At 45.6% G+C, this 15,741-nt stretch overlaps 1 protein-coding gene across 2 annotated transcripts in view; it reads right to left on the minus strand.

The window, feature by feature from the left end:
* The window catches only part of FAM184B (family with sequence similarity 184 member B), a 153,381-nt gene that overhangs the window by 79,275 nt on the left and 58,365 nt on the right, over nt 1-15,741 (minus strand). For both annotated transcript variants that reach the window (XM_016951395.4, XM_024356047.3), the window contains exon 2: nt 640-1,392. In XM_016951395.4, coding sequence (XP_016806884.3) covers nt 640-1,392 — 753 coding nt within the window. The remainder of the gene's footprint in view (nt 1-639; nt 1,393-15,741) is intronic.

Below are 15,741 nucleotides of genomic sequence, written 5' to 3' on the forward strand. Positions count from 1 at the left end.
TTCTCATCTGTAGACTGTAGGTTTCCAAGTTCTCCAATGTTAGGGACCAAGTCTAACTCACCACGTGTCCCTTGCCCATAGCCCTGGGCCTGGCAGATAGTCAGTGTTCAATAAATATCTGTGGGTGGGGCGCAGTGGCTCGAGTCTGTAATCCCAGCACTTTGGGAGGCTGAAGCAGGCGGATCACCTGAGGTCAGGAGTTGGAGACCAGCCTGGCCATGTTGGCCAGGCGAGATCCCGTCTGTACTAAAAATACAAAAATTAGCTGGGTATGGTGGTGGGCACCTGTATTCCCAGCTACTAGGGAGACTGAGGCAGAAGAATTGCTTGAACCTGGGAGGTAGAGATTGCAGTGAGCTGAGATCGTACCACTGCACTCCTGCCTGGGTGACAGAGTGAGGCTCCGTCTCAAAAATAAAGAAACAAAACTATATATATATATATATATACACATACATATAGTGTGTGTGTGTGTGTGTGTGTATATGTGGAATGAATGTAGGTGAATTCAATGGAGATAATAGGGCTCACCTCCGTAGAAGGCAAGTGCTTAGCACAGTGCCTGATCTATAGCAGGTTCACAATAAGCAGCCCTGCTGATTTATCCCTTTGGGGTTGTAAGAAGAGATGCTGCTTTACCTGAATCCTCTCCTTCAGCTTCTGGGCGTACTTCTTCAGGTCACTTATCTTGCGGCCTCTGTGCTCCAGGTCTCCTTCCAGCTTCCGGACCTGAGCCTGCAGGGCTGACTCCTGGACCTGGAAGTTCTTGCGGAGGTCCGACTCCTTCTCCTGCCACTGCCACAGGGCCTGGCTCACCGACTGCTGCATGGCCTGCCGGATGGCCTCGTTTTCCCTCTCGTAGGTGGCCTGCAGCTCCTCGGCCTTGCGGGCGTAGTCCTTGCTCAGCTGCTGGTTCTCCACTCGCAGCCGCTGCACCTCTAGCAGGACCTCCTGCATCTCCGGGCCCTGGCCTGGCTCCGACTTGGTTTCAGGGCTCTCCTGGGGCAGCCGGCCCTGCGGGGTAGCCTCGTGGCTCGTCAGGTGCTGGAGCCTCCTCTCGTAGTCAGCCTTGAGCTCCAGCATTTCCCTGGAGAGCGTGAGGACTCGCTCGGCGTGCTCCGCCTCCACCCTCAGCTCTCTCTCCTTCGTCTCCAGCCTGCACGAGGCCGACTCAGCCAGCGCCTCCTGCGTCAGCCTCTTCTGCAGCTCCAGGGCGCTCTCCAGGGCCTGGATGCGCTGTAGAAGGGCTTCCTCTTCTGCGCAGCCCTGTTCCTGCAGGAGCCTGGCCTTGGTCTCTGCCACCGCATTCTGGAGCTCCTCCTGGTGCGCTTCCCGCAGCGCCTCCATGCTGGCCTCAGCCTCATCCTGGCGGGTGTTCAGGGCATAAATCACCTGCAGGAAAATCAACAGAGCCCAGTTAGGGTGAGGGGGCTGGGGTGTGGGAGGGCTGAGGGGACAGAGCAATATTCTCCTGCATGGCGGTTGATCTGCACAAGTGGCACCTGAGAAGAGGATTTGCGTGCAGGGGATTTATTAGAAATTGTTCCCAGGAGAAGCCAGTGAGAGAGCTGGAAAGTGCGACAGGGAAGGACTTGGATTGGGAGCAGAGGGGTGACATTGCACAAAGGCCCCAGAGAGGGCAGCTTTGGCCGAATTCCGAAGGGGACCTCTGTAGTACGGTGGGAATCCACGGAAGAGTTTTAAAGCAGAGATGTGATGTCATCTCATTTGTTCAGAAGGAACACTTTGGAATGCAAACCCCGGAACAAAACATTTAGAAAACTGGACGGAGGCCAGGTGCGGTGGCTCACGGCTGTAATCCCAGCACTTTGAGAGGCAGAGGCAGGCGGATCACCTGAGGTCAGGAGTTCGAGACCAGCCTAGCCAACATGGCGATCTGGTCTCTATTGAAAGTACAAAAATTAGCTAAGTGTGGTGGCACGCCCCTGTAATCCCAGCTACTTGGGAGGCTGAGGCAGGAGAATCACTTGAACCCAGGAGGCGGAGGTTGCAGCGAGCTGAGATCACACCATTGCACTCCAGCCTGGGCAAAAAAGAGTGAAACTCCACCACAAAAACAAACAAACAAACAAACAAAAACTGGACAGAGCAATATATAAAAAGGACAGTATAACTTGAAAATCAGCTAATGTAATACCCCACATCAACAGAGTAAAGGACAAAAACTACAGGATTGTCTCAATAGACACAGAAAAAAATATTTGACAAAATTAAACATCTTTGCATGATAAAAAACACTCAACAAGCAAGGCACAGAAGGGACTCTTCTCAGCCTCATAAGGCACATCTAGGAAAAGTCCCCAGTTAACACCATACTCAGTGATGTAAGACTAAATGCTTCCCTCATAGGATCAGGAACAAGACAAAGATGTCTGTTCTCCCACTTTTAACACAAAAGAAAAAAAAAATGCTTTCTTTGCTGTGTGAAGAACTGAATGAAGGAAGACAGGAGCACAGTGAGAAGCCCGGGAATGAAGAATGACTCCTAGGATGTTGGCCTGAGCCACAGGTCGGTGTTTCCTGAAATGGGAAAAACTGTAGGTAGAACAGGTAAGCAGAAGAAAATCGGGAAGTCTAATTTGGACATAGTAAGTTTGATGTGCCTCCGGACATACTAGTGGAGATGGCACCAAGGCATAAACAGAGATAAATGTCCAGCGCTCAGAGGAGGCAGCCTGAGCTACAGAGGAGGGGGGTGAAGTCAGGAGAGTTTTGTTGCTGTTTGCTTGATGAGAGATTCCAGAACATATTTGTAGGATGATGGGAATGACCCCCATGGAGAATCCAGAAGTTGAAGCCAGGCACAGTGGCTCATGCCTGTAATCCCAGCACTTTGGGAGGCTGAGGTAGGAGGATTACTTGAGAATAAGATTTTGAGACCAGCCTGGGCAGTGTAGGGAGACTCTGTCTCTACCAAAAAAAAAAAAAAAAAAAAAAAAGCCAGATGTGGTGGCTCACACCTGTAATCCCAGCACTTTGGAGGCTGAGGCGGGCAGATCACATGGTCAGGAGTTCGAGACCAGGCTGGCCAATATGGTGAAACCCTGCCTCTACTAAAATTACAAAAATTAGCCGGGCATGGGGTGGGCGCCTGTACTTCCAGCTACTGGGGAGGCCGAGGGAGGAGAATCGCTTGAACCTGGGAGGTGAAGGTTGTGGCGAGCAGAGATTGCGCCACTGCACTCCAGCTTGGCCGATACAGGAAGACTCAGTCTCAAAAAAAATAAAACAAAAACAAAAACAAAAAATGAAAAAGCTGGGCATGGTGGCACATGCCTGTGGTCTCAGTTACTTGGGAGGCTGAGGTGGGAGGATCACTTGGGCCAGGGGGATTGAGGCTACAGTGAGCCGTGATCCTGCCACTGCACTCCAGCCTGGGTGACAGAGTGAGACCCTGTTTCAAAAACAAAACAAACAGAAGTTGAAGCCCCAGGAATAACAATAGACAATAAAGGGCCAAAATCCCTGAGAAGGGTACCACAGAGATTGGTTTCAAGAGCCGTGAGAACACGTCCTCATGGGGATAGGATGGAAGGAAGAGGTGGAGACAGGTGTGTGGCACTTGGGACAGGAGAATGAGGGAGCTCTCACCTTGTAGACATGAGAAGGTGGCTTCTACATTCTCAGTGGAATGAGACAAGGTCACTAACAGTGAGCTGAGTTGGAGGACAGGAAGAAAGCATAAAGGTGTGAGGTGTGAGAAGTTGTGAACTCATTTTTAGGAAGGGGGAAGCCAGTGGTCTACTTTACAGTGTGTGGCATCAGAGGCTGTGTTGAGTTACAGTTCTCTCTGCTTTGCTATGAGATTTTCCTCAGTCAGGTTCATCAGAATGAGTTCAGAGAAGAACAGGAAGGATGGATGGGTTATCTGGAGTTGGAGTTTTATTTGGTGGGTGTGACAGAAAGAGAAGACAAGGTATTTTCAAGGGCCAGCAAGCTGGAAAGATGGAGCAGAAGTAGTTTTTTGGTGATGACAAGGCCAAGTGGCAAAGGGAGCATGTGACTGAGGCCAAGTAGAGGAAAAGATCACTGGAGATAAGGGGGTCAAAGACTGAGAAATCCAGGGCAGAGGGAACCCCACATGAGACGTCCTCACTGAGAACAATGCAAGAGAAGCTGGGCTGGTGTAGACGCCGTGGAGTCAGATGCCAAACACGACACTGGCTGCCTGGGGCATTTACAATCAGAAAAGTTTTCCTGAAGACTCCCCATCACACCCTTTCACACGGACTTTTAGCCTTTGTGGGTTGCTGGTTTTTCCTTATCCATGAGGCTGTCTATTGAACTAGACTCTAACTTCATTGCCAAGTTCCTATTACTGATTCACCCATGGTTTTCAAACTGCACTCCTTGTAGTCTTGAGTTCTCTGATAGAGGTCAGGGCAACATCAGGGATCCTGGGGGAGGCTGAGCAAGTGGGGAGCCCCCTATCAACCAGGGAAGAGCTTTCACACTCAGCCTTCCCTAGCATAGAGTTTAGAAAACAAAAAAAAAGCTTTGTATGGCTTTAAAAAAAAGTCAAAACCTAGAGGCTTAGATAATTATGAAATAGAAAATAGGCCAATCGGGAATAGTGTATGAGAGGAAGTTTTGGGTATCACTGTGTGCCTGTGTGTCTGTGCATGTGTGCGTTCATTACAAAATCATCATCGACGGCCAGATGGCACCACTAGAGGTGACATGTGTAATAGATTTAATAACGGTTTACCTGGAGGCTGCAGATGTTGAAGAAAGAGTGAACATATAACCACGACACAGCCTAAGATCTTACTTTTCATTGTCTCTGTCTGATATAGCCATCAGTTTTTTGTCTGTCTTCCTCGCCAGAATGTAAACTCCAGGAGAGAGAAGCTTGGTCTTCCTTGTTCATTACTCTCCATCCCCAGTGCCTGGCTCAAGTGGACACTCTAAAAATTATTATGCGAATGAGTGAATAAAGGAGTCAGAACTCCATCTTAAAGAATGTAACTCAAGGTGCGATATGAATGTGACATCTTGTGAAGCCCTGGGAGAATAAGCACTACCTTGAGGACCATGAATCCAACACTCTGTCATGGACAGGAGAAGGAAGTCCCCTTGTCCTTCCAGGAAGATCCTGCAATGAAATGAAATGCTGTGTCCAAAACTCCTCCCTCTCATCACTTGGTGCACAGGATTTGGCCACTTCTGTTAATTTCCGTGACCTTCTAATGACTTCCATCCAAGAATATATCTGGAAGCTGAAATTGGTTTCCCACTGGCTATAATTTATGTTAATAACAGATACCATTTTAATCAAATTTACTATGTGCCTAGCACAGGGATAGGTGCTATATACACATTCACAATCTCAGAGGATCCTCATGGCAACCCTGCAATTTGGTATTTTTCTGAGCAATTGGGGTTCAGAGAAGTTCAGTAGCTTTTGCGAAGTCTCATATAAGAAGGTTTGAGTAATGCTGAAGCACACGTTCTACGCATGGTGCCACACTGCATCTCACCGTCTCACTCAGTCATTTATTCATTCGCGGATTCACTGCACATCTCGGATGTGGCAGGCTCTGTGCTGGGCACTGGGGTTACATGCTGGCCAATAAGACAACTGAATTTGCAACCTCAGAAATATTTTAATCCAGTAGGAGAGTCAGACAAGAAAATGGAAAGTTTCAATGCACTGCGATGAGTACTACGAGAGGATTCGTCACCAGTTACTTTGGAAACACAGAGGAAGCGGTCTGGGAGGAAAGAAGACTTCCCAGAAAAAGTGGGCCTTGCCTCCTCATCCTTGGGGTGGCCAATCCCCTTTTCCATGTCAAGCTGCACATGGACAAGAACAATATCACTTCTTTGGGCTGCTCGACAGCACTTGGTATACAGTTGAGTATACAGTAGGTTCACAGTAAGTATCTGCTATGGGGCTGCTGTAGGTCATCAAGGATTCACGCTTTCCTTCCACAGCAAAGAGCTGCTGCAGAACAGCCATTGAGCAGAGGCCCCATTTCCTAGCTCCTTTCATTTAGGTGAGGTCCTATGACTGGTGATTGCCAATGGAATTTGGGTAGATGGGGTGATGTGTGTCATCCTGGGGCCAATGTGGGGACATTAAGAAGGGCTTATGTCCTTTCCACAGTTTCTTTTTTCATCTGCAAACTTAATGCAGAGGAGTCAGAGGCCTTAGAGGAAGGCAGAGTTCAAGATGGAAGGCATCCGAGCCCTGAAGGACCAGGGAGAAGGCCACCTACTCCCTCAGGAACACTGTCTGTCATTGATCTTTACGTCAATAACTACCGTGTTGAGCCTCTGACATCTTGGCATTTATCTGTAACAGCATCTATTAGTACCTGTTTGGGGTCCCTGAGACAACTCCAGGTTTAACCATTCATTAGAGGATTCGGTATATAGCCATGCTCGGGGCTATGATTTATGACAGTGAAAGGTACAAAGCAAAATCAGCTAAAAGGAAACGTGCATGGGATGAAATCTGGAGGAAATTTAGGGGCAAGCTTCCAAGGTGCCCACCCAAAATTAACACAAAATCAGATTCAGAGTGAGGGTAGCAGAGAGGGTACCACATGGTAGGCTCACAATGTCTAAGGGCACTTTGGCATGCTCACATGGAGCCACAGTGTCTGGCAACCAAAGTCCCCAAATCCAACAAAATGTGGTATCCCTTGGGGCACCAAGGATCTGCCTGAACTGTTCTGTCAGGCTGAAATCTGGTAAATGGTTCCTCCCCTCCCCTTCCCCTCACCTCCCTGCACAGAAGGTTACTCATATATCCTTTCAGGGATAGTGTGTGCATAAACAAGAATGTTATGTTACATAATCCATATCACATATTTTCACTGTCTTTTATACACATACACATTCATCTGCACCTTGATTTTTTTAAACTTCATAATAGATTTTGGAGACCATGCTATTTCTGTACATAAAGAAATTAATGTTGGGGCCAGGCTCAGTGGCTAACACCTGTAATCCCAGCACTTTGGGACGCCAAAGTGGGCAGATTGTTTGAGGTCAGGAGTTCGAGACCAGCCTGGCCAACATGGTGAAACCCCGTCTCCATTAAAAATTAAAAAATTAGCTGTGTGTGGTGGTGTGCACCTGTAATCCCAGCTACTTGGGAGGCTGAGGCAGGAGAATCACTTGGACGTGGGAGGTGGAGGTTGCAGTGAGCCGCGACTGCGCCACTGTCACTCTAGCTTGGGTGATAGAGTGACACTCTATCTCAAAAAACAAAAACAAAAACAAACAAAAAAAAGAAATTAATGTGGTCAAAAGACACAAAATTTCAATTAAAGGAATAAATTCAAGAGATCTTTCATATAGCACAGTGACTGCAGTTAATAACAATATACTGTATATTTGAAAATTGCTAAGAGAGCAGATTTTAAGTGTTCTCACCACAAAAAATGATAAGCATGTGGGGTAATGCATATGTTAAATAGCCTGATTTAGCTACTCCATCACATTTGCATACATCAAAACATCATGCTGGAAACCATAAATGTATACAATTTTTACTTGTCAGTTTAAAAAAAAGAGATTTCTCATTTTAATTTTTGGCTGCTTCATGTGCCATTGTGTAAGCTAGAATTTATTTCTCTGCCTCCTTCTGAGAGCCGTTAAGTCATTTCTGTGGGAGATTATCGACATGTTTCTCATTTCACTGTTATTAAGTAAAATTTTCTTTACTCTTTTTTCCATTTCTGCCAGTAAGCCTGAAGTCTGCTTTTTGCTTATAAATGCAACTAATAAAATTCCAATGCCTGGCCTTAAAAAACTCATCTTCATAATTAATACAGGAGCCTCAGAAAGAGATGCAAGAGGAAGGAGGACAACATACCTGCCATCTTGTGTCATAAAACTAGCTCAAAGAATGTTGAGAATGCTTGCAAGCATCCAGTGTGTCCTCCTGTGCAATGTGGAGATGTGTGCAAGTGTTCACCACTGACCATGCAAGGGCACTCCTGGGACTGCTCCCCGGGACATGTGCTTACTCTTACCACATCCTCTCTTTTCTCCACCCTCTCCACTCCCTTCCCCTCATTCTATACTTGTTCTCTGAGCTTGACCCTTTTTCCTCTCCCAGGTTTTTTTGTTTGTTTTTTGAGAGACAGGGTCTCTCTCTATGTCCCAGGCTGGAGTGCAGTGGTGTTATTATGGCTCACTGCAGCCTTGACCTCCTGGGCTCAAGTGATCCTCCCACCTCAGCCTCCTGAGTACCTGGGATTACAGGTGCATACCACCATGCCTGGATGATTATTTCATTTTACTTTTTAGAGACAGGGTCTCATTATGTTGCCCAGGTTGGTCTTGAACTCCTGGGCTCAAGTGATCTGCTCGCCTCAGCCTCCAAGAGTGCTGGGATTATAGGTGTGTGTCACTGTGCCCAGCCCTCTCCTAGTTTAACAGTCTCTTTTCATCTTAACATTTGTCCTTTTACACTGTCCCTCATGGTCAATCATTTCAATTACATTCTTGTTGACATCTCCAATCCCCTGCTCAGCTCATCTTTAGCCTTGCATTCTTGGCATTCTCAATACCAGAGCTTACCCTTTATTTTATTTTATTTTATTTTATTTTATTTTATTTTATTTTATTTTATTCTATTCTATTCTATTGTCTCCCTCTGTCTTCCAGGCTGAAGTGCAGTGGTGTGATCTTGGCTCACTGCAACCTCTGCCTCCTGAGTCCAAGCGAGTCTCCTGCCTCAGTCTGAGTAGCTGGGACTAAAGGCACATGCCACCATACCTGGCTAGTTTTTTGTATTTTTAGTAAAGATGGGGTTTCACTATGTTGGCCAGGCTGGTCTAGATCTTCTGACCTCAGGTGATACACCTGCCTCAGCCTCCCAAAGTGCTAGGATTATCAGTGAGAAACACCGCACCCTGCCCAGAACGTATCTTTTAAAATGTGCTCAAGTTATTTCACCTCTCTGAAGCTCAGTTTTCTTGCCTGTAAAATAGAGAGAATCCAGGCCCAGTTTTTGTGAGGATCAAATAGGATAATATATCTTAGGTGTCTGGCACGTAGTAAATACTTATTGAACGTTTCTTCCTTCCCTCCTCTCTCACCCAATCTCCTCCAAAGGAAAGGTCCCATGTTTTAGAGACACAATCTCCTCCAGCTTGTTCTGAATATCTGAAATCATTGAGCAGATCTTGAGCAGCCCGCTCTTCTCCTGGGCTTCATGCCTCACAGGTTGCTTGGCAACTCTTCTGCCGTCAGCTTGCTTACTTTCACTCACCACCTTCTAGACTGGAACATCAGACTGCTCCAGGCCTCATTTATAAACCCACCTCCTACGGGGGAGGCTGACTTCAGAATCCATCAAGGCACATAAATAATTCAGCAGCCAAGAGAAATTCTGAGCAAGTCAAAACAACTTCCTAAGAGTTTTAGAAATCCACTGCTGATGGGTTGACGTCAGAGGAGATTTCAGCAGAGGCCTGCTAGGGTTGTAGAGATTGAATGTTGTAGGTTTAACAAGGCTCTAATTAACGGCTTTTAAGCATCAGATCCTGATGAAAGTTTTCATCAAGTTTGGCAGCAGGAATCAGAATTGAAATGAAAAAGAAAAAAAACGGACATAATATCTGTTGAGGGCCCAGAGTATGACATTCACTGGGCCAGATAATTTACATGTGTCTTTTCAATTAATCTATTTAGGTTGGTGCAAAAGTAATCGTGGTAATCGCAAAAAGTAATGGGGAAAGCCGTGATTACTTTTAAACCAACCTAATAACAATTCTACAAAGTGAATGTTTTTATGCTTAGCCTTATTTTACAGATGGGGCTAACTTCATATGTAGGGGTAATATATTAGAACTCCACCTTTTTCTAGATGTGTGAACTTCAGTACGTTGCTGAACCTGAGTCTCAGTTACCTTATCCAAGACATGCGGAGAGTTTTGTTTGGAGATCAAATGACATTATGAACCAAAAACCCTTCACAGCACTCTTAAGCACTTAACCCTTCCTAGGCACTTAAAAGATTCATTAGTTATGATTTTTACTATTATCGGTATTACTGCCAGAAGTCATTGAGCTAAAAAGTGAGAGTGCTGGGATTCAAATCCAAATCCTTCTGGGTCCAAAGTTAAAAGAGTAGAATCATACCTTGTTTAGAAAAAAAAAAGCTGGTAATGTGCTTTTACTCAATGTTTTTGCAGCATTTCCTATATGCCTGGCATGATACTAGGCATGGGAAAAACAGAACAAATAAGACCATTCTGTTGAGGGGCTTATAGGCTAGTAGAGTGTGGCAGACTACATTATTTGTCCATATAATAATCTTCGCCCTTTCTTTCCCCTTCCTTGCCATGGTCTGTGGATGGCATTTATTTGTCTTCCCCTTTGATGTTGAACTTGGCTTTGTGACTTGCTTTGGCCAAGGGAATGCGAGAGGACTTGTTGCAAGCAAAGGCTTTTGATATGTTTATGTGCTTTGGCTTGCCCTCTTGCGCTTCTACCACTTGCTACAAGAAAAGCCTGTGCTGGGTACCCATGGGTCCCAGAATGAGAGACACAGAGCAGGCTGGACCCCACCCCAGAGTGTGGAATGCAACTGGCTCAGCCAAACCCAGCTGAAATCAGCTGAACAGCAGCGAAACTGAGCAGGAAATAACTCACTGCTGTAGCCATTGAGATTTAGAGTTGTTTGTTACACAGCATTATTGCAGGAACATCTGCCTAATACACAAAGTGAGATAGAAAAGAAAGCCAATTAGTATGTACAGTAGTTGTCCCTTATCTGAGGGGGATACCTTCCAAGATGCCCACTGGATGTCTGAAAGCTTGGCTGGTACAACCCCTATAGACACTATGTTTTTTCCTATACATATGTACATACCTGTGATAAGGCTTAATTTATAAATTAGGCACAATAAGAGGTTAACAACAATCACTAGTAATAAAATAGAACACTTATAACAATGTACTAGCATCACTGCTCTTGAGATTTGGGGCCATTATGAGGTAAGAATAAGGCTTATGTACTTGAAAACAAGCACTGTGACAGTTGATCTGATAATCGAGACAGCTACTAGTGACTAATGGGCAGGTAGGGACTACAGCGCCGATACTCTGGACAAGGGGATGATTCACATCCCAGGAGGAACAGAGGAGGATGGCACAAGATTTCATCATGCTACTCACAACGACAAATAATTTAAAACTTATGAATTGTTTATTTCTGGAATTTTCCATTTCATATTTTCAGGACTTCTTTGGTTCACCTTGGGTAACTAAAACCTTGGAAAGCAAAACCACAGAAAAAAAGGGACTACTATGTAGGGATATTTCAAGTACTTTGCTAGAAGTCTGTAGAGGCACAGAGAAAGGCACAGGGGAGGAAAGGATCACATTGCTCCAGTAATCACCCCTTTTCTCCTTCATTACCATTAGTGGATCACTCCTATCAACACATAACTGTGCTGTAATTTTTATCATGAACAAAAATCTTTATTTTAATCCCACATTCTCCATTTTTCTACACCCCTTTATAGCAAACTCCTCAAATACTCTATAACCATTGTTACTAATTTCTCAACTTCCCTATTCCTCTTGAATTATCACCAATCAGGCTTTTACACCAACTAATCCACTCAAACAGCTCATCAGAGTCACTAGTGATGTCCGTGTTACTAAAACAATACCCAGTTCTCAGTCTTCATCTGTTCAACTTTTCAGCAGCATTAGAGCTAATGAATCACTCCCTCTTCTTGAAACATTGTCTTCTCTTGGCTTCCGCAATAGGACACACTCCTACTGACCGCTGACCACTCCTTCTCATCTCTTTGGCTAGTTACATCCTCCTCAACTCCCATCCTTCACATAGGAATGCCCCAGAGTGTTAGCCTCAGTCTGTTTCTATTCTTCTGCAAAAATTTCCTTGGGGTCTCACTCAATTCCATTATTTAATGCATTCTCTATTTGTTAATGAGTCCCAGATTTATATGACCAGGCTGGACCTGCCACCTGAACGTCATACTCATGTATTCTGTTGCTTACCAATATCTCTACTTGGATATTGAACCTGCAGCTCAAATTTAATTCTGGATTTTTCCTTTTAATACCTGCTCTTCCCACAATATTCCTCATCTCATTTCACAGGAACTCCTTTCTTTCAATTGCTAACGTCAAAAATTTTAGAATCAACAAATAAGCACATGAAAGGATGCTCAACATCTTTAATCATTAGGGAAATGCAACTCAAAACCACAATGAGATAGCACTTCATGCTCATTAGAATGGCTATCATCACAAAAAGAGAAATGTTGGTGAGGATGTGGAAAAATTGGAGCCCCTGTACATTGCTGGTGGGAATGTAAAATGGTGTAGCCACTGTGGAAAACAGTATGCTGGTTTCTCAAAAAATTAAACATAGGGCCGGGCGCGGTGGCTCATGTCTGTAATCCCAGCACTTTGGGAGGCTGAGGCGGCCAGATCATGAGGTCAGGAGTTCAAGACCATCCTGGCCAACGTGGTGAAACCCCGTCTCTACTAAAAATGCAAAAATTAGCTGGGTGTGGTGGTGCACCCCTGTGTTCCCAGCTGCTTGAGAGGCTGAGGCAGAAGAATCGCTTGAACCAGGGAGGTGGAGGTTGCAGTGAGCTGAGATCAAGCCAATGCACTCTAGCCTGGTGACAGAGAAAGACTTTGTCTAAAAAAAAAAAAAACGAAAAAAGAAGAAAAGAAAAAGAAATTAAACATAGAATTTCATATGATCCAGTAATTCCATTTGCTTGTCTTTCTCTCTAAAATATAAATTACATGCAGGTGAAAAAGTTCGTCTGCAGAGTTCACTACCAGATCCCCAAAGAGTGGCTGGCTCATGGAAAGGACCCTAATATTTGTTGAATGAATAAAAAATCTCGGCTGGACGCGGTGGCTTACGCCTGTAATCCCAGCACTTTGGGAGGCCGAGACGGGTGGATCATGAGGTCAGGAGATCGAGACCATCCTGGCTAACACAGTGAAACCCCATCTCTACTAAAAATACAAAAAAATTAACCAGGCGTAGTAGCGGACGCCTGTAGTCCCAGCTACTCAGGAGGCTGAGGCAGGAGAATGGCGTGAACCCAGGAGGCAGAGCTTGCAGTGAGCCGAAATTGCGCCACTGCACTCCAGCCTTGGCGACAGAGAAAGATTCTGTCTCAAAAAAAAAAAAAAAAAAAAAAAATCTCTTTGCCCTAGCAGAAAGGGCATCCGAGTGCAGAGGATACCCAAGTTGGGTTTGGAAAGGTGAGCAAATGTCACCCAGGTGGACAGGAAGGGGAAGAAAATACTGATAAGGGAAGTACCATGAGCAGGAAGTAGCGCAAAGGCATGGCATAGAGGCAAGACATGCAAGGGGCGTCCTCCGGGGCAGAGCCGAGGTGAAGGGCATTGGCAGGGAAGAGGAGCGCACCATGACATGACGCTGGACAGGTGGGCAGGGGTCAGACCCTCACAAGTCCAGCATCCATGTTAGCGAGTGCTGACTTTGTCCTGTTTGCTAGCACATGGTGATCATGCAGACTCCCAGGCCCTGCCCCAGACAGCCTGATGTGGAGAGTCTGGGGGAGGTCCCGAGATATGCATTTTTAACATTCCCTCGCAATGGGCCTAAGATCTGAAAGCCAGATGGATGCATACTTTGGAGACCTGTGGTATGTGTTCCATGCAGGAAGTTTCTCTCACAAGATTCGGCCTCTTGGGAGTTAGGGGGAATAACACTGCATCTCATAACTGCATCTCTGGAATCGTTGCAGAGAACAGTCTGGTTGAGATGCGGGCAGGAAGAAGAGTTAAGGAAGGGACCAGGGAAGGGAGTTTGGGCTAGAGAGCTGTCCAGGAGGAGGAGTGGCAGGGCCAGTGACTCGCTGGGTGTGGAGAGGGGGAGACGGAAGAGTCCAGAAGATTCTGCAGCTTGTGTGACTGAGGGTATGGCTATCCCACTTCTACTGGGAAGCAGAGCTTCCTGGGATCACAGGACACCAAAAGGCCACAGTCACTGCTCTTGACTCACATCCCTGCACACAGAGCGGAGCTTCAGTGTTCTGGGCACCAAGTCAGAAAAGAGGACTAACTAAACCGCCAGAAGGAAGCCCTGGATTCGGGTGCTGAGAGGCCTGGGGAGAGCAGAGGTCGTGTGGTTGCTGTCCCTTCCTTTAAGAAAACAGGCTCAAACAGGTCCCCAACAAAGCTGGGCTCCTTCCAGCAAATGAGCTTGGAATGGATTTCTAGATAGATCCAAAACGCTAATTAAAATCTCATCATTGCTCATCAGAGAGCTGTTGCTAGGCACCTAGCTGCACATGGCATTGAACTGTGAGACATCAGCTTCTGAGTAATTGAAACCCAACTGTTCTCCAAACCAATTTAGGCTGAGACTTAGCTGAAAGACGAGGGTGGGCTCCCAGGAAGGTTCTTAATGAGAGCCCCACCGTCTACAGGCCCAGTCCAACCCTCACACAGAACACAGGCCTGGACTCTTTCCCAGGGAGTCTCCCCACTGCATAAGATGGGGGTCTGGAAAGGGATCATCTTGTTTATTTCAAATCTCGAATGACTTGCTTAGAGTTTTTTGGAAAGCGCCCTTGGTTGGCCAACCTGGTTAATAAACATGTGTATGCATGAATGATTTTTTTAATGAATAAAAACAATACAAAGAAATCTTAACACTTTTCATAGGAAATATTATGAGAGAGAATTAATCCAAGCGGGAGCATCAAACCCTATAACCATGCATACAAATGGAATTGCGAAAATTCAAACGCAGACAGAGCAGCTCTTCAAGTTCACCTCTTTATATGCCGATTGTACATATTTAAATCCTGAAAGCAGCTTTTGTGTGCAGATCTAAATAGACACGCATATCCATTTTTCCATATGAATGGTATAACAATGTGTGCTACCATTATTTTTGCATAGCACTTTCCAGTTCACCAAGCAACTTTACAAGGTAAACCCTGCAGCATGATAAATATAAACATATTGAATGCTCGTTCTAAATGAATTTTTACTTTTGCCACTATTCGCAGCAGAGAAAAATCTCTTTAACTATTTTCTAGTTCATTTATTGTAGCTTCTGCAAAATCCTCAAATAAACAGTATGCTTCAAGTTATATATTATTGTCCAAACAACACCATCACAAAACCCAAACATCCATTTATGATACTCAGGTCACCTTTGCCAGTTGTCTTCCCAGCAATGGCTGAATTTCTGTGCCCTGACTGCACGTGGCCTCGAGTATAGCAGCGGGTGGTTTTGCTAATGATTCTGTTGAATTCTCAGTTTATGGGTTATGGGTCAGATGCTGCTCACTTAACCTGCACATCAGAAATGGAAGGGCCACACTGGGTCAAGTCCACGGCCAGCCCATCTCTTGTCTCTGACTTATGCTCTCAGTAGCATCTGTATATAGTCCATGACAGTCTGCCAGGCCAGGGAGAAAAGGGACATACAATAGAGGAGTCCTAGGAAGGGTGGTCTGGAGAAAATGATTCCAGATATGTCTAGGCAGGACAGGGAGCAAGCTCGCCCTCCACTTTACACAGCCAAATCTTCTTACTGTTGCTGTGATGTTCATTCCCAGCATTCCCAGAAGAACTTTATGCAAGGTCGAATTCAAGAGCTCATTTCTGAAAGCGTAGCATGCCTGCCACCACATGACCTCTTTTGTTCGTGCCCTGTGGTTCCCTGTCTGCTGGATGGAAGCTTCCAGTAGCACGTCATCACATCCGGGGCAG

Source organism: Pan troglodytes, chromosome 3, assembly GCF_028858775.2.
Source record: "Pan troglodytes isolate AG18354 chromosome 3, NHGRI_mPanTro3-v2.0_pri, whole genome shotgun sequence".
In the NCBI taxonomy this organism is placed as follows: domain Eukaryota; kingdom Metazoa; phylum Chordata; class Mammalia; order Primates; family Hominidae; genus Pan; species Pan troglodytes.